Below are 22,973 nucleotides of genomic sequence, written 5' to 3'. Positions count from 1 at the left end.
AGTTCTAGTGCTTACAGACAGGTTTACCCATCCAAAAAAGTTCTCTAGTGTCCTGTTACCTTCTTTTTCTTCTTTTTCTTCTGTGATCCATCTGCGGTAAGAGACTCCAGCTTTTTGCTCTTCTTTTTCTCTATAAAACAATTATGCAAGAAAGAAAATAAGAACATGCTTTTTTAAAAAACCAAAACACACATGCTCTAGCAGCTTACAAAAGCAGCCTTCCAGTGGTTTGACTTCACCCCCAAAGGCCTACTCCTCCATTGTCTCTCCAGACAATGATGGTGATATTTTTAACATGCCATTTATTTATTTCTAAGAATATTTATAAAGCACAATAAAAACTACAGCTGGGTGATGGATGGGTGTCTGAATATGTTCTGGAAAAACCCAACATGGTCAGCTATTTTGCTACCAATCTTCAGCCACAGAAATCAATCCTAAATCTTAAAATCAAACAAGTCCAAATATGCCCAAGGGACTCACTTAAACCTGTAGACATTAGTCAGAAAAGCATTCTGCTGTAGCCAACAGAATGGTTATGGTGTGTGTTTGATTACAGGGTGTGCTTTTTGTCCCCAACAGTAAAAAAATGTTGGCGACCTCTGCACTAGGTGATCACCTGTTGCTATATGGGACCCTTTACAAGATCAGGGATATAACATTTAGACTGCTCTGTGAGTGGAGGCAAGGTGGCATTCTGTTCAGAAATATTGGCAGCTGCACAGGAATTAAGATAATAGCATCACAGAAATTGTTCCTTTTCAAAACCTTTAGTAAAAGCTACAATATAAGGTCTTGCCTTGATTTTCACCCCATGCATAATTGCCTCCCCCCCCCCCCCACACAATGACTTAGACGTGAGTCTGGCATATAAGAAGCCTTTATATATTAAATGACTTTCCAGTCATGTCTCTGGTTTATAGAGGGAGAAACTGAAGACATTCCTTGCACAGGTATCAGACACCCCATTCTTTTTTACATTAGTGATTCATTTGCCCAATGCCTGGATCAACACAGCCATATGTATATATCCGTGCATAGCTGATTTTTCCAAAAACTATATACCGTATGTTAAGTCACAGCCTCATCCTTCCCCAACAATATAGCTGTAACTCAGCTTTGTCAGAAATCTCCCCTCCCATTGCCCTTTCTCATCCTCTGCTGGAGGAGGGCTGGGACAGTCTTTCCCTTTGTGAGGCAGCAGCAAAGCGAGAGAGAAATCACTATGGAAGTATACTAGCAACAGGAATGTACCAAATCTTAGCAGGCGCCTCACACAGGCTGGAGCTGCTCTTTTAACAGAGAATGATTAACAGCCATCCTCTCCCCACTCTCTCTGTGTGGTAACAGCAGCTCTCAGCACTTAAAGGCAGCTTTAATACTGTAGAGTCATCAGCACAGATATCCATGGCTTGCTCAATTACTGCTAAATGTCACAAGAACTAGCAGCCCTTGCAACTGAATTTCATTCCTCCTGTGAATCTAATGCATGGAACTGGGATGGTACTTTTCCATTTGTTTTTAAAAACAGACCCTTCCCTATGTAGGACAGAAGGCTGTTCCCTAGCTCAGTGGGGCCACACAGATGCCTGGCCATTTAATAGCGGGAACTTCTCCTCTTCCCCCTGCCTTGCCAGGACCAGCAAAATGAGGGGGGCGGGAATAGAGCTGGGGGTGAGAGTGCATGCACACAAGTGGAATGTGCAAAAACACCACAACAGCAAGGGCTGCTCTTCTTATGGGACATACCTGCATATAGCTTCTGCCCTTTCCTGTATTTGCAGAAAATGGTCCTTGCTGCTCCAAATTGCACGGCAGAAATCCCTTACAAGCACAGCCACGGCCTTAAGTTGGAAGAGCTTTGCTGACTAAAGCAGCCAGCTTATTCACTGGCAGCAAAGAAACTCCAGCCACACGACTGCATTGTTTGGGAGGCAACAGGGAGCAAAGGGAGCCCAGCTTGACGGACCAATTTATATGAGGATAAGGCACATCAAGCTGGTCCTAAGTTTAAGATTTATTTTTCATACCCTGCTTTTTCTGTTAAACCACCACCAAAGCAGCTTGCTATGCAATGTATCGGAACAAAATAGGGACAATACAACAGCAGGCCCTATTCAGATGCTCTACTTCTGCATTAAATCAAAACCCAGAGTAGCTCTTTCCTCTGATATTGTATAGGGCTGGTGTCTGTAAGAAGGCTGCGTGCAGCTCCACACATGAAAGCCCCCCTATCTTCCCTGCTTGGACGGGCACCACGTGGAAGGATTACTCAGAACCTGTGACACAGCCCTGCCCCCGCTGTTTGACCCAGAAGCAGAGCACCTGAATAGAGACTGAATCAAATGGGTGCATCCACAACAACAGGGGACCCACATAGGCTTAGGGGAAACAGAAGGATGAAAAGTTGGGATCGTGTTTTTCGAGACTCTCTGAACACAGGATTCAGAGTCAGCCTTCTGTGTAGCTTGGCAGAAGGGTAGAGAAGGGCAGGCAGCTGCAGCTTGGTGACCTCCAGATTTGCTGGACTCCTGAGTCCCATCAGCCTAGGTTAGCATGGTCAGTGGTCAGGGATAACAGGACTTTTATAGTCCAAAGCTTCTGGAAGGCACCAGGATAGAGAAGCCTATCCAAAGCCCGCTGAACAGACGGTCTTCTGCAGAGAAACCTGCCGGTCTGAAATCTTGCATCCTTTGCTTACTAACATAAACGCACACTAAGCTTTCTTGCCAGCTAGCAATACCGCACGAGCCCATCTGGGGGCAGCAGAGTGTGCTGAATAGGGCAAAGGACACCTGGGATTGTATGGTGTGTTTTTGTGTGTGTGTGTGTGTGTGTGATGCTCTTACTCTTATCAGCTTTCTTCTCTTTGCTGCCTTTTTTCTTTGGTGTTTCGCTGCCGGTTGAAGACTTGTCTTTCTTCTTCTTCTTCAGCTTTTTCGGCACCTCTACGCCACTCTTTGTTTTCAGCTTCTTTCCCTTCGGCTCGCCCAGGCCAGCATCCCCAGCTGCCAGCTTTCGCTTCTTGGACGGCTTCTCTTTTGCCCCAGCCTTGGAAGATTTGGTTGTTTTGGGACGCTTGACTGCCGCAAGAGGGGTGGCTTGGGGCTCTCCCTGGGCGGCTGCACCAGGAGCTTGGGCTGCGGCCTCCTCCGAGCCAACTCGTGCGGTCTGGGTGCTGGCCAGCAGGGTGAGTGGCAACTGCCCTGCGGGATTCCTTTTGGTGCTGCCGTTGCTCTGAGCCTTTGCGGCAGCTTTCTTTGCAGAGGCGGCTTTGGAGCCGACGCTTCCCGCTCCTTTTTTCCTTGCTGCGGCCCCCTTAGCCCCCTTGGTCTTTGCCACTTCCTTTCCAGAAGATGGTAATGGGCCAATCTCTGTGGGAACATAATTGAAAGAGAGAGTGACTCAAGTGCTCTTGACAGCCTTACTAGCTAGCGAGAAGCTTATGCCTCTCCAATGCCTCCTACTTCCAAAGCACTGCGGCTCATGGGAGGCACCAAATTAGGAACCAAGCTTCGCGTTGAATGTTTAACAGCAGGAGAAAAAGGCCCAACTTGTGGAGGGGCGAAGCCAGAAAGTGGTGCTGGAGGACTCTTTGAAGCCTTAGCCTTTGGCCTGTGGTCCCTCAGGGTTCTGTCCCTCATGCTATTTAACATTTATATTAAACTGCTGGCAGATATCATCCAGAGTTTCGGGCTTTTGTGTCACCACTATGCTGATGACACCCAGCTTTATGTCTCCTTTTCGCCTAAATCCAAGGTAGGGCTGGGCAATGTTGGGTTTTCAACATTGCGATTTATCACCCTCCAAACATTGTGGTTTGGCAATGTTGAAACAAGATGCATCAGGTCCTGCCGGGCCTTGGCGGGGTGTGTGTGTGTGTGTGTGTGTCTAAAAGAGCCCACACCCCGCAGCTGGCTCCCACGAGCCAGAGGCGATATGGGGGATCTTTTGAACTTCTCCCTTGAGGGGGAACAACAGCCACCCCCCTTCAAGGGGGAAGTGTGATGAGCACCTGAGCAGCCCTGATCCTGCTTCTGCTGGTGGGCAAGCAGGAGCCGGATCAGGGCTCCCTCAGCTGGGGAGAGGGAGCACCTTAATGGAGCGCCCCCCCCCATTCTCTGGCTCATGTGGCGGGTTGGGGGCACTGTAAAACTGCTTGGCTGAGGCGAGGGCAGTGGCGCACTCCTCAGCCAAGCAGTTTAAAGAGGAAGAGGGAGGAACAAGCTGTATGGCACCTCACTGATGCAGCTTGTCTCTCCCTCTGCCGGTATGAAGGCAGACGATGGCGGTTTCACTCAGCGGTGTATCGCTGGTGAAACCGTGGCCTTCTGAGTCCCTCTGCCTCCAGCTGCAGCTTGTTTCTTCCTTGGCGCTGGTAGCAGAAGGACTTGGAAGGCGGTGGTTTCACCAGCGATATACTTAGCGGTATAAGTGAAACTCTCATTGCAGTCTGCCCCTCATACTGATATATCGCCCAGGCCTAATCCAAGGAAGTTGTCTTAGTTTTAAAGTGATGCCTTTCATCACTAATGGACTGGATGAGGGTGAACAAATCCAAACAATACAGAGGTTGCCTAGGCTGACTGCCATCAGAAGAAACCCAGTGGTACCTTTATCATAGCGTTTATCATGTTTTGCCAGCTTTCAGCAAGAAATAAAGTGTGTCTTTTTCCTATTTTAGCAGCTACGTTGTGTGACAGTTTGCTCATTTAGCTGGCCATATAAACATTTAAGAAAGCAATCAGAAAGAGGAAAGGTAGGACGACACACTTACTCTCACTAGTAACCCTGGGGAATGATCCACAAATCCAACACCTATTCCTGTCAGGTGTCCTGCCCAAGGGATTCATAAGACCACACACACACAAAAAGCATGCCTGATGTGTTCCTGACGGATGTCCAACAGGTGGCAGCAGAAGACTTGCTCGTGCCGACTAGTCTTTATTTTAACGATTCATGTTCTTGGTCACAGAACTTTACAGAATCCCAGGACACAAACGGAAGCCTTGCACTTCAGACACACCATGACTCCAAAGTGCTAAATTTTTAGCTTTTTAGAAGAGATTTCCCCCAACTTGCTTCTGAAAACCACCTTTTCAGTCAAAAACAGGGGAGAGCCCCCTAAATTACCTAAGTCTAGGGATGTTGAAAGAGCTAGATATCTCACGTGACACAGACCCCCATTGTAAAATGTCAGGCACTTAACTGAGAAGATGAGCAGAAGGGGACTAGCTGCTTCCCTAAAGTGGCGCGCGGGGGGGGGGCACTTCCTCCTGTCCACCCTGATAAATGGGGACCTCCTCATTTGTGCTGAATACGAGAGGCGGTTGGGACAAGTAGACCTGTGCCCATATCACATCATGACTGATTTACTTGAACATTCCTCTCCTCCAGCCCTTCTGTAAGGATTCACCCTCCAAGACTAACCTGTCTTCTGCCCAACTTTTTCCTTAGCATCGGCGTCCGAGTCGCTACTGTCACTGGAAGAGCTGTTGCCAGCAGCCATGCTGATGGGAGGACCATGAAGAGCAGAGGCAGCTTTTCTGGAACTCTGTTTGGATAGCGCAGGAGTGGCACCCTTCGGCAGAGTGGGCAGTGGGGTCTTTATAGGGCCCGTGAAGCCCTTTAGGAGGGACTAGAGGAGGGCAGGGGGTGGGGAGGAGAGAGAACACATACACAAGTTAGGAACTGGAAGTTATTGCTATCCATCTTCAAGCTGAAGAACATGGAAGTGGTACCTTACAAATCACCACCGGGTAGCCACTTAACTGGATACTTTTTCATAGTCCTGCTGCAATACTGACAAGTGAGAATCCAGGAATGTGGTTCTTCAACCTCTGTTTCTCTTAATTTTAAGGAGGCACCAGAGCATTGGTGGAAGGTGGGAAGAGCATGAGCAAGGAATTGTCAGGGCATGTTGCCATCTACCTGTCTCCAGAGACAATGGAGTGTGTGAAGTCCAACTGCTGCGTTAGCAGCACTGAAGTGACTTCCCCGGGGCATAAGCCTGGGCTGTATGAATGAAGTCCTGGACTGCCCAGATGGCAAGACCCCACTCTCAACCTCGCTGATGTTGTCCAAAGGAAAGCAGAGCGCTATGCTTGGCACCAGCTTGGCTGCAGGAGTTGCTGGAAGGAGGCGGACAAGGCTCCATCCAAGTGTCTTAGAGACTCCATTCCAGATTTGTGTAGTTTACTCCTTAGCCCTTCCTTCTCCCAGGGGTTTAGGATCAGAGTTTCCTTCTCCTAAATGGGCTACCTTCCCAGGTTGACGAGCCCCATCTGCACTTGAGAAGACAACAGGAACATAGGCTTTTGGGTCCATGTGGCTCAGCTGAGCCACATTGGATTCCTGGTCATTGGATTCCTGTTCTCATCAGCCCCAGCTCCCATGGCCAATTGCCAGAGATGATGGAGTTGTAGTCCAGCACCATCTAGAGCAGTGTTTCCCAACCTTGTGCCTCCAGCTGTTTTTGAACTACAACTCCCATCATCCCTGACTAGCAAGACCAGTGGCAAGGGATGATGGGAATTGTAGTCCAAAAACAGCTGGAGGCACAAGGTTGGGAAACACTGATCTAGAGGATACCGGGTTGGCTCCTCCTGGTCTATACAGCAGCTCTCCAGGGTTGCAGGCTGGATTGAACTTGGGACTTTCTGCATGCAAAGCAGATGCTCAACCCTTGAATTATGGACCTTTCTCCAATTAGGTTGCTAACTCCTGCAGGAGGAGGGAAAAGTTTTGCAGGGAGGTGCTATGTACAAGGACATACTAGTGAATTAAGCTTTCAGGTAGAGTTATGACTAGCCTTAAGCCCGCTGGGACCCGGGATCATCTGCACCATCATCACAAAAAACATGGCTCCAAAAGGGTCTAGCATCTCCCCCCTTCCCTTCCTAGATGATCCAGTGGCGTGCAGTCTGTGGCCTAGCTTAGCTCCCCATTATTCTGGCAAGCCCAGGTCACCCCCTCCTTCACAGCCCCATTTCCTGCCTCTTATGAGCCCGTGAAGGAAAACACACGACGAGTCCCACCCCTGCCTGCCCCAGTGACGGTAGAAGCAAGGAAGCAGCTCACAGGCTCTGGAGAAAGCATAGTTGGAGAAAGGCACAGGGACAGAAAAACCTGTCCAATGCTTCCATTCCCCCTCTATTGGGAGGCAGTGGGGAGAGAGAGAGCATTTATGCCAGTATTTTATGGGTTTACAACACATGCAGTAAATTTGCTTCTCTGTTCTCTCCCTGTTAAGCACGCATAGGGGAGGCTGCTGACCATTACCACACTCCCAGGCTCACATGCAAGTCTAATGCGTTGCAGATGTACAGCTCATACTATATGCTGCTCATAAAAGGACATTTTATAGCTTAGACATGGCTTAAATTGCAAATAAAGAATTGCTGCCGTTTGCCTAACACAGCGCCCCTTGTTTAACCGTTGCATAGCCCTGCAGTTTCACCCTGGACCTCTCCCTTAATCAGGCAGGGCAGGTTAACATGAGGTCAGACACAGATATAATCAAGATTCTACTTCCAGGAAGCCCCTCTCATTCCGTTCAGCAGGTGCATTTAAGATGACAACACCTTTGCTGAACCTATTCCTATTCTCATTTTTCTTATGAGTAATGTCAATACCAATTTTTAATATAAAACGTATAATAAATGTTGAACCCATTTGTCCTGCACTAATATAACCTTACATTACTTATCTAGTTGCATCCTCCCTCACCCCCAATCTCTTCCCTTTCATACCCCATGCACTTATCTTACAATGAAGGAGCACATTTTGTCAAATTTACAAACAAAATAAAACCACCTCACAAAACCATTGGGTCAAGCCTGAAAGGAAAAAAAACACTGAAACGCCAACAATTTAGGCATCCAGATAGTATGGTGAAAACCCTCATTTAAACAAACTAACTTTATATTATAGGCATAAGGAGGTTTAAATATCATTATTTTAAAAGCCACTTTAAGTTCAAGAAAACAGTGCATCTTATCGTGGGCTTATGAGATCAAATCCAACTTAAGACTGGGGGTCACTACAGACCCCAAGTGCTGTTCCTGAATACTGTAACTATGTCCTGAAACAACAAATTATTCTTAAAGCAGCTTCTTCTTTCTTTTTGTTTTACATTAAATTGGAAACATTTTTTTAAAAAAATTATCACTTTTGGTCATGACTACAATACCAGATCAATAAATGTTGAACCCATTTGTCCTGCACTAATATAACCTTACATTTCTTATCTAGTTGCATGCCTCCCTCACCAGCTTGCAGATAGGGGAGACCTTCCTTCACCAGGCTTGAGTAAGCAGCTGTAAGAACTATTTTTACCAATCACACTTAACATCTGATGCATTTACAAGACCAGTAAAATGCCCTTCTTGCTCACTGCAGCCTTCCCTTATGAAACTGTGAGACAGGGCTATTGTGTCTCCAGATTGGGTTCAAGACTGATCCCCAGGCCCAAGACTGCTGAAGTGAGCAAAACTCCAGTCTGTATGGTGTTAATAGCAGATAACCATGCAGTTGAATGGTGAAATCCACACCTTGCTGGCATTACTTATAGCTATGAGGCCAAGTACTACCATCCATCTTAGAAAATCCTTTGTGCAGACATGCACCATTAAGACAGAACATCAAATGCAGCCCAATGGAATGTGTGCTAGTGTTAAGAGCCGTCTTCTCAGCATGCAGCCCCCATATATAAAGAAGCAATACCTGAGAAGCCTCCTGGTCTTCATCACTGCTGGTCGCTTCAGATGAGCTCTCTGGCTTCTCCCCCACTCCTTGTTTCTGTGGTATGCTTGCTAAAAGAGAAAGAAAGAGGGGAAACTGCCATCTGTGATACTTCTACAGCTGCAAAACTGTTGTGACACAAAGAGCATCTAGCTGTGGAGACAGTGCCAACCCAAGAGCCTTATGAACTTTTACCCACAGAGTTTGCCTATCTCAACTTTGCCAAGGTAGTCGCTGCAAAGGGTACATAGAAGTTTAGGTGATGGCCACTGGGGTTGCTTCAGCTGTGCTATAGGAATACCAAACTTTCCTTACTTCTTTTCTTTTTCTCCCCAAGGTAGACAAGTGAGGGAGTTATTGGGACAAGAGCTACGTGACCCTTGTGCCCAGCGAAGAGGCAGACCACTTTCAAGACTACTTGAATTACCACAGGCAGCCCACTTAGGGGCCACATTTCCTAAAGGAATTGTGCCAAATTCCTTGTGCTCCACATCTCGCGTCTAGAACTAGTCTCCTAAAGAAGGTTCAGAATAGTTAGGGTTTCTTTGAGGGCAATTTTTAAATTAAAAAACAACAACAAGAAAATCTCCTTGTGAGATCAAGAAAACACTGTGAGAAGGAAAACCATAAAGTTCTTCTCTAGTGCCCTTGTAATAAGACAAAATGGAGATATAACCAAGGAATTTCTCCCATTGAGACTTGGCGAATTGTGCGCTCTCTCTCTTTCTCTGTCAAATTTCTAATGTGAAATAGCCACTGAGGGTGGGGAGGATTAAATGGAGTCATGGCTTAGCCTCATCACCTATTTCCCTGGCTCAGTCTTGGGATACATGGTACACCCTTAAGGATGAACAAGAATGCCTGTCCCCTCAACATTCAAGATTCCAGGTGAGAGGCTGTGGCTTTCAGATGGCTAAACACCCTCTGTAAACATGCTATGAATAGGCTACGATCCTTCTCAGTTCCCCCTCTCATGGGGGCACTGCTGTCTTGTTGCATCTCTTCACTGTGCTTGCCACGTTCAAAGGTGACTGGAATTCCCCCCATGTCATCTCTTACCAGGCTGTGGGATCTGCTTGGCGGTTGTCAATGCCTCCTTCTCCTCGCTATCTGAGGAACTGCTGCTTCCAGAACTCTCCTTGTGCTTAAGGCTCCCATCAGGTTTATCAGGCGGAGCCTGGCTTAGTTTAGGCTTCTTGGAGGAGCTCTGCTCCACCTTCCCTGTGGTTACTGCAGAAGGGCCTTGGCACTTGGTGGAAACAGAGTTCGGTGTACTAGAGCTGGCCTGTGCACGCTTCCCTGGAGCAGCAGGTGTTTTTACTGCTTTCGGCAGAAAAAAGGGATGAATGGGGGGCTGCAGGAAGATACAAAATCAGAAATGTCCATCAGAAATTAAAAGAAGAGGGTGCAAACTTCACAACCAGCCATTCTTGGAATTAACGGACTATTCTTATGCCTAAAGAAAGCAGGTTCAAACATTCTTGTTTCTATTGCCACCTATCATGCATGAACAATGCAAATCTTCAGGGCAACTCCGTTCCCCGTCACCGGGTATTCCTTAGGAGGCCAGCAACAATGAAGCTCAAGTAGTTGATCTTTATTTTTTGTTTTAAAAAAACATGTTAAGGTACCCTGCCTGTACGGGCCAGTCGTGTCCGACTCTAGGGTTGTGCGCCCATCTCACTTAAGAGGCCGGGGGCCAGCGCTGTCCGGAGACACTTCCGGGTCACATGGCCAGCGTGACAAAGCTGCATCTGGCGAGCCAGCGCAGCGCACGGAAACGCCATGTACCTTCCCGCCAGTAAGCAGTCCCTATTTATCTACTTGCACCCGGGGGTGCTTTCGAACTGCTAGGTTGGCAGGTGCTGGGACCGAAAGGCGGGAGCGCACCCCGCCGCGAGGATTCGAACCGCCGACCTTTCGATCGGCAAGTCCTAGGCACTGAGGCTTTTACCCACAGCGCCACCCGCGTCCCTAAAAACATGTTATTATATTAACAACTCCCAACGCTGATCCCTGTTTCTTTTGTAATTTTTATACTTTTTTTAATGGATTTGTAATTTTTGTAGGTTTTGGGCCACCCAAGTGGCATGTTTATACTAGAAGGATGGGATAGAAATGTTGCAATAAACAAAAGAAAATAATTTACATAATTGGCAGTAAAATGCTATCACTTAAGAAAGATCAGAGGTGATGGGAGGGAGGCAAGGGAAATCCATGCCAGAGAGAAGTAAAGCAGCCCTACCAAAGTGCCTATGGACAATGACAGTCACTTATGACACTAGTATCACCACTGCCTCAAGAAGCTATTGAGAAGAGAAAGGTGTCATTAGTGCTGCGAACCAGGCAGCTTCACACCTGAAGTCTGAGCCACTAGTACAGCTGCACTCTTTGATTCTGCGCAGCAGAATGGATTCTCTTTTTACCTGTTTCACAGGCTTTGCAGCCGCCACCTCATCCTCTGAAGAATCAGAGCTGTCGGTCTCTGAGCTCTCTGCAGCTTTCTGGAGAGAGGCAGCTGCAGACTTCACTGGGCTTGCTGTCCCAACTTTTCCTGCTGGCTGAGCATTGCCTGCTTTGCCTGATGTGGCACCTGCCATCTTTGCAGCTGGAGCTTTCGCAGGAGCGGGTGTGGGTTTCTGAGTTTCCTGAGCTGGTTTCTAGGAAAAGGGAGGATTGTTACATAATTAGATTGTGACAAGGGATTTTTTTTCTGTGAAGGTCTAGGTTACCAAACAACAAATACAACATATAACAAAATATGCACATATATTTATTTTATGTTGTTAAATTTCTATTCCATCTTTCTACTTGCCCTTATGTTTCCATTCACCTCACATTTTTAAGGTTTTTTTTAAATAAAAAAAAGTTTAATTGCTGCCTCCATTAAGAAGACCACAGTGGCTTCCCCCAAGAAGCAAGGTGATAGTAATGGTGCTCATAAGTATAATGGGCTGTTATACTCAGTGTAGACCCACTGAAATTAACAGACATTGTTATTATTGATAATAATATATAATTAGTCATTTCCCTAACAAAACTGACCCAAAGCTGCTTACAAAAATAATACATGGCTAGCTTGGGTACATTTCAGTAATGCTTAGAACACTGAAGACACATTCTGAAACAGAATGGTATTTTGTTTTTTGCAATCCTGTATGTAAGCTGCAAGCCTTCCTTAGATTTTTAATTTTCAGACAAAATACTATTCAGATTGTTAGTTACCAGCCTCTCCCAACCTGCACCACTGGTTGGAGTTTTTGTGGGGTTTTCATGTGTTTTTCATAATATGCTACACCTGGCACAATAATATAAAATATATTTTGGCATCTAGCATGCATATATTGTATTATATGCTTCAGCCGTGTTGTATATGTTATACTTGGATTAACGAAAACAATATTATTATTTTTTTAAACCCAAATCTGTCAGCTGTGCAAAATAATAACTACTTATTTATTCACCACTAGGAACAGTCTTGGCAACTCCTGCATTGGTTCTACCCAAGCACCTGCCTGTTTCTTCTTTTTTGAGACTTCCAAGGAAGAGTGGCTTTTAAGTGTGGAATGCCCTAGAACTGTTTTCAGAAGCAGATCTGGAATCCAAAATGTGGAACAGAAATTTGGGGAGGGAGAGGACAATGAGGCTACTAGAAAAAAAGCAATCCAACTATCTGCAAGCACTAGGTAGAGCTCCATGCAACCTCAAGGCCAGAGGAGTGTTCCTAGCCGACCACGACCACTTCATACTCACGCTGTGTCCCACAGCCTGAGCTGAATGGCACAGCCGTTGAGTAAACACAAATGCCCATATCTATAGCTAGGAGCTGTGAGTGCACACAGTCTGTTACCTGAATGAGCAACTGTGAGCAAAAGGGGCCCTGCACACACAGCAACCCCTTCACAATCTCAACGTCAGGTCTTTTGAAGAAGCCAACGTCCCACTCGTCAGATTTTCAGAAGCAGGAGGCCAATTCCAGATCCTCATCCTCATTCCATGCTAAACAGCCAATCAGCAAATTTTCGGGGCTTTCTTTTTACATTCTAAAAAAATGGTTCTGAACACACCAGATGCAAGCACACGCCCAAAGCAACCATGAGCTTAGGACCAGGATGCGAAGCACAGCTGGAGTTATACAGGTGGAAGTTACCGCCCTCCTAGCTTTCTCAGTTACCTGGGTGAACACTTTGTCTTCTTCAGAGTCAGACTCATCACTAGAATCCTGGCTACTGTCTTCACTCTCCTGGGCCTTCTGAAGTGGTCCTCCTGGTAGGGGCAGGGACTTTGCAGCAGACACCACCTGAGGTGCAGCGTTTGCCTTGGTTGCTAAAAGGAAATAAGGAGGTGAGACAACGGCTCAATGGGTTAAAGCTTAAGGGGGCTGCAGCTCAGTGCCAGAGCATATGCTCTGCAGGCAGAAGGTCGCAGGTTCCATCCCTGGTGTCTCCAGGTAGGGCTAAGAACAATTTCTGCCTGAAACCCTAAAGAGCCACTGCTGACCATTGCAGTCCAGGAACATTAGGCCCTCCAGATATTGTTGGACTACAACTCCCATCATCCTTGACCATTGGGCAATGCTGGTTGAGGCGGAAACTGGAGTTCAGTGACACCTGGAGGGCCACAGGTTCCTCATCTGTTGTGGACAATACTGAGTTAGATAAGCCAATGGCCTGACTTGGTATTGAGGCAGCTTCTTATGATAAGATAGCTTCATCTGTAGATAGGAGCTCATGCACTCTGGACCTGTGGCTGCAGCCATTTCTTCTTAAATAAAAAAAAATGAACAGAAAGGAAGTGAAACACAGACTCCAGGAACAGCCGCTGCTCTCTTGGAAAGGTCATGTCAGTGCTTGCTGGTGATTTCCTAGTACTGGTTGAAGAAAAACAGGAAGGAATTGGAGATCACCACAGTTCATGGTCCCACTAGACAAATATGTCAGGAAGTCTGTTGGGATCCAGCCTGCAGCCGTGAAGTCTAGATCTTATTAGCAGCTACCTGCTGGTGACAGATAAGCTTCTGTCTGGTATTCCCCCTCCCCAACTACAAAGCCTGTCAAACCTACAAGCAGGGGAGAAAGATTTTTAGATGCAAGCCTTTTAAAAAAACCAAATCCATAGCACTGCAATTGAAAAGAGAACTCATTGAAGGACAATTCCTTTAACCTTTAGCTGGTCCAAGCTCCCCGGAAAAAAACAAAATAGCCAAGCCATGCAGTACAGTAATGCCTCATCTTTGTACAGTTAGACCAAACATGATAAAATTGTTTATTGGGAAGTTTCCCAATATCTCCATTAAAACCTCACACACTCTTCTTTTCCATAATCATAATGGCAAAAAGAAAGGGTTCCATCTTTTGCTGTAGGTGATGGGGAAAGGTACTTTGCTGGAGATTCTGGAGAGCTGCTGCCAGTCAGAGTAGAATATGCTGGGCAAGATGGACAAAGAGCTTGACTTTGGATATGGCAGCTTCCTGCCTCCTGTGCGCTGGTGCCAAATGGTAGCAGGGAAAAGACTAAGAGCCGCACCAGTAATCCTAATAACTCACGCAAGGTCACATTCGGCCATGGTTTACTCAAAGTAAACAGAGAAATTATGTTTCAGAGTAAACATTGACATTGATGGATCTAAATTAGTCGTTTCAATGGGTCTACTCTGTGTAGGCCTAGCAACGGATGCAACCCATGCTTTGAAAGATGAGAGGTGGTTTTAAGGCACCAAGCAGTAGTCAGTGCAGTACACATTTAAATAATATGCATTATTCAAGCATGCTACAGTGGAACCTCGGTTTTTGAGTGTCTCGGAAGCTGAACGATTCGGAACCTGAACGCCAAAAACCCAGAAGTAATTGCTTCCATTTTCGAACGTGCCTTGCAGCGTGTTTTCCCATTTTTTCAATGGATTTTGCCGACCGCCCATTGATCCTCAGTTTTCAAATGTTTCAGAAGTCAGTCTTCTGGAATGGACTACTGTCAGGACTGCCTCCAGGTCCCAGCTCACAGAGGACCAACGCCCAGTTGATTTAATGTACAAAAGTCTTTATTGAAGTTTAGTTTCCATTTCAAACCCCAGAGCGTGCAGCCCTACGTCTTGACTTCAGATCGGCGAAGTCCCCTCTGAATCACTACCCCTTCCGCACCAGTTTAAGATCCTGGCCCGGCTCCACCTCCTCCGCTGTTCTTTCCTCCTCTGGGTCCTTCTGCCTCCTGGGGTTTCCTCCCTTCTGGACTCTTCTGACGCTGACCCTCCTGAGTCTTGCCCTTCCTTCCGGCGGGCTTTAGGACCTGGCTCCCCATCCGGGCTACCTGCTGTGCCACTCGCCTGTACATTTGAACTTGGCGCGCGCGCCCAGCCGGTAACCTTCCTCCTGACCGTTCCCCCGCTCTCCGATGTGGGCGTGGTCAACCCTGACTCATCTCCTCTCGCTGGTGGCGAGAACACTGTTCTCGATTCCTGGGACCCCTCCCCCCTACTGTGCTCTGGTGGGGAAGCTGGTCCTGATTTCCAGCTGCTGCTCAAGGAGTCCCCGCTGGCCCCTTCCTTCTGGGGCTTCCCCTTTGGCACCCCCCTCGCCCTGGCCATGGGCGCTCCCTTCTGTGAGTCTTCCAATTCGCTGGTGAGACTCGTGGAATCTCTCTGACCACTGTCACTGCCTACTCCCCCCTCGGATTCCTCCTCCTCGCTCTCCATTTGCTCCCTCTCCTGTGTCTCTGCTCCTGAACCCCTGACAACTACCTTTGAAAACCAAGGTTCCACTGTACTATGTCACTACATTTGTGTCCCAACCTACCTCCATGAAACTTGGGGTGGTATGCACTGAAGTTACATGCATTTTATCATTAAGCAACGCTGAAATGTAAAGTTAGGCCAAGAATTTGCACAAAGCTATTTAATGGGTGAGAGAAGACCAGAACTTGAGCTGCCCTATGCCAAATCTCCCACTCTGTCTGTTCGTTGGGTGCAACATGCTTGATCTCTCATTTTTAAGGTTTTGCAAGAAATAAGCTTTCAAAAAGACCATGGAATGGCCCAAAGAGAGGGTACACATGCTCTTGTAGCTTTTTCTGTTCCTAAGCGTCCTTGAATTCTCGGGTTTACATTGCAACACAACATCTTACAGTGGGTTCTATTATTTCATGGAAAGAGACAGCTTCTACAAGAATGTCAAAATTTTGGAGAACATCTAGTCCCTCAGGGCTTCTCCCCCTTCATCACTGTAAGATTCCAGGCATATTTTTTACTGCTTGTGTTATGAAACAGTGAGACCTGCTAGGCAATTTGGGGCATAGCATTTGCTGAAAAACAGTCTCTGAACATAGAGATATCCAGTGTAGGCTCATGCTGTACCACAGGGATGGATGGATGGATGGATGGATGGATAACTCTCCTCACACTGCCCCACAGGGGCCTGGGAAACACCCCCAAGCCAATTCTAGAGGCACCATTCGTCTGGGGAGCTTGTAGCCAGGGCTGCTGCAACAAACAACTGTGCAAGCCTTTGGGAGGCAGAGACGCAAGAGGGCATCAGAGGTGCAAGGGAAGGAAAGAGGGATGGAGACCAGTGTTGCCCACGGCACCCCTGACCATCATTCAAGGCACCCCAGGGTGCCATGGCACACTGGCTGAAAACCATTGGTGTGGAGTAATAAAGTGATAGCTGTGTACAAAAATTCCCAGTCACAAAAACTGAATGCAAAGCTCTCCCTGGCTCTGCAAGCTGTCACGCTGGTTTCCTCCCATGACTTAAGATGGTTCCACACCAAGTCTTTCAACTTCACAGAAGCAGCAAAGCACAGAATATTCCAGAGAGGGTTTCATAGCTGCTAACAACGTTCCTTTATGAATAGCTCAAGAAGCATGAAGCCATTTTTACTGGCTATTTTCTTCAGCCTCCAAGGGGAGCTCATCACTCAGAAATGGATCTGCTTGGCAAACACTATGAGGAACCAGAATCAATGAGCACCCCCCCTTCAAAAAGTAGAGCCCTTCAGCCAATTTGGAAGTATGTTCTGAAACAAAACAAATACAGAACTGGAACACTGACAAGTTCCTCACATCAGTTTCAGAATAATTGGCATCTGTTCCTGTGTTTTGGCACTTCAGAGCGCATTTTGTGGGTGTGGGTGTGCGCGCTTTTACCCTTAGGGAAGCTGTTTGTTACTCCGGAGCCCCCAATGCTCAGGCAAAGAAATTTTACAGAGAAGCTGAAAACAAGAGGCCCCCAAGCACCAATGAAAACCAAGGGCTTCTTACCGAAAGGAGGTGGCAGGTTCTGTTGTGTTGGAGGAATCATTTCCTCTTCACTGTCAGATGAGCTGCTGCTGCTCTCACTCTCCGTCTCCTTCCCCTTCAAAGCACTCGACACAGCTTTCGCCGGGGTGCCTGGTTTATCAATCTGATTTTGTCTGGCTCCAGCGGGAGGCTGAGGAGTTTGCAATTTCTGCACCTCAGGGAAAAAACAAAACACACACATCCGCCATCAGTGAAGGATTTATTTTCATGGCTGAAGAGTTTATTTGAGTTTCATTGGTTTCTTATGATTTGCCCCCAATCTGTCTCCCAAAACAGGATAAAAAGGGGATATTCCTGGAAGGGAAAGACTGATAATTACTGTTTTTAAATGCAACTGAAATAGACATGGCTATTTTGCATGACATCACCTTGCCAACAAAGGTCCATATAGTTAAAGCCATGGGTTTCCCTGTAGTGATGTATGGAAGTGAGAGCTGGAACATAAAGAAGGCTGATCGCCAAAGAATGGGTGCTTTTGAATTATGGTGCTGGAGGAGACTCTTGAGAGTCCCATGGACTGCAAGAAGATCAAATGTATCCATTCTGAAGGAAATCAGCCCTTAGTGCTCATTGGAAGGACAGATTGTGAAGCTGAGGCTCCAATACTTTGGCTACCTCATGAGAAGAGAAGACTCCCTGGAAAAGACCCTGATGTTGGGAAAGATGGAGGGCACAAGGAGAAGGGGACGATAGAGGACGAGATGTTTGGACAGTGTTCTTGAAGCTACGAACATGAGTTTGACCAAACTGCGGGAGGCAGTGGAAGACAGGAGTGCCTGGCATGCTCTGGTCCATGGGGTCACGAAGAGTTGGACATGACTAAACAACAACAACAATTTTGCAATTTTTGAACTTGAGAGTTTAGGACTTGAAGTGAAGGAATATTCCTTTAGGTTTGTCTTCTCCAACTGTGGTGTGTATTCTCTGTCAAATCCCCAGGGACAATCCTACGGCTGTGAAAGCCCCCTCCCATAAAAGTGGCATCCTAAAGCAATGAAATTTCATACTTTAAAGCAGCCTTCCTGAACCTCGTGCTGTTCAGATGTTTCGCGCTGGAACTCCCGGCAGCCAAGTGACATGGGGCGGAAATTTTTCCATTTCATAAATGTGTTAGTAACAATGAATAGATGCCAATTGAAAGAACAATTTTAGGCAAGTTTCAAAGTTTTCAGCTTTGTTTATGAAATGCAAGTAAAATAAAGCACGCTAAATTAGATCACTCTAGGCCCTAGGGCATCAGAATTCTTCTAGGATCAAATTAGTTCAATTCGCACAGGACACATTTCAGAAACGCCTCTTCTCCTGGAGCTCATTGGGCCGAAGAAACAAAGTAGAGCCTTCTCTTGGCATGCTTTGGCTGGCTACAGAAGCAGGTGGAGCGGGTGGTCTGTGATCCTGCAGAAAACCTGCGCAGCTGTCTGCTACTAGTGCTCTGAAATGCCTTTTATCTTGGCTGTTTCAGCAGCTACATGGTTGACTAAATCACTTGGTTACATTGAACTGACTGGGGTAACTGTGCCCCTGAAGGACCAGGTGCGTAGCCTGGGAGTCATTTTGGACTCACAGCTGTCCATGGAGGCGCAGGGCAATTCTGTGTCCAGGACAGCTGTTTATCAGCTCCATCTGGTACATAGGCTGAGACCCTACCTCCCCACATACTGTCTCGCCAGAGTGGTGCATGCTCTAGTTATCTCCCGCTTGGACTACTGCAATGCGCTCTACGAGGGGCTACCTTTAAAGGTGACCCAGAAACTGCAACTAATCCAGAATGCAGCAGCTAGACTGGTGACTGGGAGCGGCTGCAAAGACCATATAACACTGGTCCTGAAAGACGTACACTGGCTCCCAGTATGTTTCCGAGCACAATTCAAAGTGTTGGTGCTGACCTTTAAAGCCCTAAACGGCCTCGGTACTGTATACCGGAAGGAGCGTCTCCACCCCCATCATTTTGCCCGGACACTGAGGTCCAGTGCTGAGGGCCTTCTGGTAGTTCCCTCACTGTGAGAAATGAGGTTACAGGGAACCAGAAAGAGGGCCTTCTCGGTAGTGGCACCCGCCCTGTGGAACACTCTCCTATCAAATGTCAAGGGAATAAAAAACTATCTGACTTTTAGAAGGCATCTGAAGGCTGTTTTAATGTCTGATGTTTTATTGTGCTTTTAATTCTATTGGAAGCCACCCCGAGTGGCTGGGGAGGCCCGGCCAGATGGGCAGGGTATAAGTAAGTAAGAAATAAATAAATAATGAATAAAATTACTATTACTGTGGATTAAAGTATAATCCTATTTTCCAGGCTCTTTCTCCTTACCTTTGCTCTCACCTTGCCCTAACTAAGCAACTCTGCATGTAAGCCACTTTCTAACACCCCTACATAAAAACAGGAGAGGCCGCCCCCTGGATCAGATCAAAGGTCTCTCTAATCCTCTTTCCCACAGCAGCCAGATAGGTGCTTGTGAGAAACAACCCCCCACAAAGCACCGCATTGCAAAGCTTGCTAAAGTGGCTGCAATCCCAGGAGGAAGGAGTGTCCATCAAGCAAAATACCAGAGCATTCAACTGCTTGAACAGCAAGCACTACAGACAAAAATATTTAAAAGGACATTATCTATTATAAAAAGGACATTATCTATTATTTAAAAAATTGTATTACAAACTATCAGTTGCATTCATTAACAAGCTATCAGTTACATTTTCAGGCTCAAAGATATAATGGAAAGCCTCGAGGAAAAAAAGAAGGGCTAACTAAATTGTCCTTTAATTAAAAATTGTTTCAGAAGAGGACAGTGCTTTGGCAAATGGAAGTATGTTCCAAAGCAGATGGAAAGGACTAAACTGAACTGAAAAAGCACCAGGATCCTTTCCTTATAATTCAAATGCAGATCTTTCATAATGTTGTAAGTTTCATCTCTCCAATTAATTCAGTTGCTTTCTCCAAATAACATGAGACAAAAATATCGGCCAATTCAAAACCCCATCGATTTGTTAAGTGCTATAAAGGATGGCCTACACACATAGCATACAAGACCTAAGGATATGTGGAGAAGTACATTGTCTCTCGAGACAGACAGATGCCAACAACAACAACAACAACAACAACATGAAAGAGCTCATGAGAACATGAAAGGGGGTGTGGGCAGAAAGCAAGAAGCAAGTTTGCCCCCTCCACCAAATTCAGTTTTGCCATTCAATTGCCTTAGAAGGAAGACACGCAGCTAGCAGTGCACATTATAGTTGGGCTGAATTACACTGAAGTTCAAAGGCCCCCAAAGGAAGCAAAATCAAAGCAGCCATTTCAAAAAGAGCCACCAGCCCAGCATCTGGTCTACTGCATTTTTAAGAGCGCTGGGGAGTAGAATAAGGCTCTGGGCAAAAAGAGAGAGAGGTTTTCTGAGCAGCTTTCATCTATTAAGAGAGGCTGATGCCAAGACTGGCGGACGCTTATAACAGCTGGAAGCCTTTCTTAACTTCTCATCCAGTTGTGTCCCAAGAATGAATGCAATAAGTTGGCAAGGAAATCTGTGCAACACACCTTGTCCAGCTGGCTCATTCTGATCATGTTCTGTGACCAGAATTATTCAAATCAAAAAAAGGGGGGAGTTAGGAAGGAGAAAGCACATCTTTGACAGAGCCAGAAGAACGAACATGGAACCCTAGAACTAACAATCATGCTTGCAAAGCGCACATCAGTTTACCATGACAAAACATATCTGGTTATACTCCAAATGAAGTGCCACCCAGGCCCTCCTCTAACCCTCCATTAATAATCACTAAAGTTTATGACTTTGCATGCAGAAGGTCTCAGGTAAAATCCTTGTCATCTCCTGGTAGGGCTGGAAAGGCTCTATCTGAAATCCGGGAGCTCTACTGCCAACCAGCATAGACAGGACTGAGCTAGATGGACTCACAAGAAGATAAAAGCCTGCTGGATCAAGCCAGTAGCCCGTCCAGTCCAGCCTCCTGTTCTCAGTCGCCAACCAGATGCCTGTGGTCACACAAATTATTTGCAAGGCAGAAAATTAACAAAGACTACAAAGCAACAAAAAACAAAATGGGCAGGGTGCAATAATTCAATATAGTAGTTTGAGAGATGTGCTCCCTTTGACATTCCGGGGGTTTGTAAGATTGACGCTTGAAAATTCCAGGAAGTATCTCACAGATCAGCAGTTTTTAGGAAACTAAACTCGATGAAATACTGCTAAATACTCAAAGCAGCGACCTCAAAGCTGCTGCGGAGGACAGACATCCCCCAAGACAGGCCAGGGAACTGAGGCAAGGGGCCAAATGGCAATAAGGGCATTGTGAACAGCAGAGATTTACCAACTGCGTTTCTGAGCATTGAGGTGACACCAATAAGGGCTATAAACTTTTTTTAAGCTTCGTAGTGAGGAGCAATAACACGAGTCCAACATTCGGAAAGCAGTTCCAATAGTGATTGTGTAATAAACGTTATGTTGTGAAGGAAAACATTTTTGCTTCATCAGTCATGACCTGTTGTTAAAATGCGAGCATCAGAAAAGCAAGCTTATTACGCTTTAGCTAGATTGGCAACATACTGAGGAACCAACTGAATTGGAGACAGCCCGAGAGATTCTTAAAAAGGGTGATCAAGGACAGGGGATTGAGAAAAGCAACCTGTAAAGTGGAGATTTTATGCACAAGAAAGACACATAATTCTGAATGTGTTAGGCCATGTAAGGAAAGGTGGAGGGGTGGGGCAGAGTCAATCCCATTATTTCAAGTAGAAGCAGTGCATTTCTAACCTTCTGGCTTACTGGAACTGAGGGAGCCTCATCCTCACTCTCAGATGACGACTCGCTGCTCTCTGAGCTCTCTGCTTTCTTCCCCCCGCCAGCAGCCTTGGCAGGAGGTGGCTGTTTCACTGCAGAAGTCTTTGGCGTTTGCTTCAACAGAGCTGGAACAGAGACTGTCTTGGTTGACAGCAGACCGGGTGCTGCTGCATTTTTCACTGGGGATGAGAAGGTCTGAGGGGTTTTTCCAGGTGACTTTGCCTATTTTTAAGATTAGAAGAATGGAATAGAACAGATAAAAGCCAATTCATGAACTCAAGTGGTTCATATGTAAGGCTTTAAAAATAAATAAATCCCAACATAAAAAACAAATCAGCAAGTAGGCTTTGGGAAGCAGCATCCAGAATGGACTTACATAAACACAGCTATAAGTGCCATCAAACCAAACTACACAATTAGAGTGTTTCATTTTGAATTGGCTTATTTTAGGAATAGCAATGCATTCTGTCACTGGCATTTTGGGGGAAATTGATTTCTCCCCTACATCCAGTCAATATACTGCTGAGCCCCTAACCCATGGTTTGGGGGCTTGGGTATGCGATGGCCAAATTTAGCCCATTTTTATGCTAGCATCCCTTCTTGGATTTTGTGCTTAGTGGCTTACAGCAGGTATGGGAAAGGTATGGTCCTCCAGATGTTGTTGGACTAAAACTTCCACCAGCTCCAGCCAGGATGTTGGGAGTTGTAGCCCAGTAGTGCCTGGAAGATCACAAGTACCCAGCCTTAGGGAGAGAAAGGAAGGAAGGGCAGATATCCTCTGGATGTCTCACCTGTGTTGCCAAGGAGGATTCCTCGATCTCAGTGTCAGACGAGTCACTTGTCTCAGAGCTCTCTGCTGGCTTCGTGGTTTTAGCCACATTTCCAGATCTTGCTCTTGTTTGTTGTGCCATTTTCTTTGCTGGAGATGCCTTTACTGCATTTCCTTTAGACGGTACAGCGGTGGCTGGCACACTTTTTGTCGGCGTCGTGTCGACCTGTCTGCTTTCCGCAGCTGGTTTTACCTACAACAACGGGAAAGTTAAATAGGTGCACAGCAGCTGAGAGAGCTGGGAAGTTCTCAAGGAACATGCATTTGATAAGAATGCAATACATGGTCACAGTCCTCCAAGCACCTAAACTGCAAGTTGCCCTCG

The 22,973-nt window shown here is 46.4% G+C and overlaps 1 protein-coding gene across 1 annotated transcript in view; it reads right to left on the bottom strand.

Moving 5' to 3' along the window:
- Positions 1–22,973, bottom strand: part of TCOF1 (treacle ribosome biogenesis factor 1) — a 45,336-nt gene that overhangs the window by 5,280 nt on the left and 17,083 nt on the right. Inside the window, exons 7-16 of the mRNA XM_081896886.1 lie at positions 22,611–22,841; positions 21,793–22,041; positions 16,994–17,180; positions 12,917–13,068; positions 11,169–11,402; positions 9,802–10,096; positions 8,725–8,813; positions 5,431–5,638; positions 2,850–3,374; positions 60–130 (exon numbers count right to left, since the gene is read on the bottom strand). Of these exons, the coding sequence (XP_081753012.1) occupies positions 60–130; positions 2,850–3,374; positions 5,431–5,638; positions 8,725–8,813; positions 9,802–10,096; positions 11,169–11,402; positions 12,917–13,068; positions 16,994–17,180; positions 21,793–22,041; positions 22,611–22,841 (2,241 nt within the window). The remainder of the gene's footprint in view (positions 1–59; positions 131–2,849; positions 3,375–5,430; positions 5,639–8,724; positions 8,814–9,801; positions 10,097–11,168; positions 11,403–12,916; positions 13,069–16,993; positions 17,181–21,792; positions 22,042–22,610; positions 22,842–22,973) is intronic.

The sequence above is a fragment of the Podarcis melisellensis genome, assembly GCF_964234715.1.
Source record: "Podarcis melisellensis genome assembly, chromosome: 2".
NCBI classification, from domain to species: domain Eukaryota; kingdom Metazoa; phylum Chordata; class Lepidosauria; order Squamata; family Lacertidae; genus Podarcis; species Podarcis melisellensis.
This window is presented reverse-complemented; position numbering and strand designations above follow the sequence as displayed.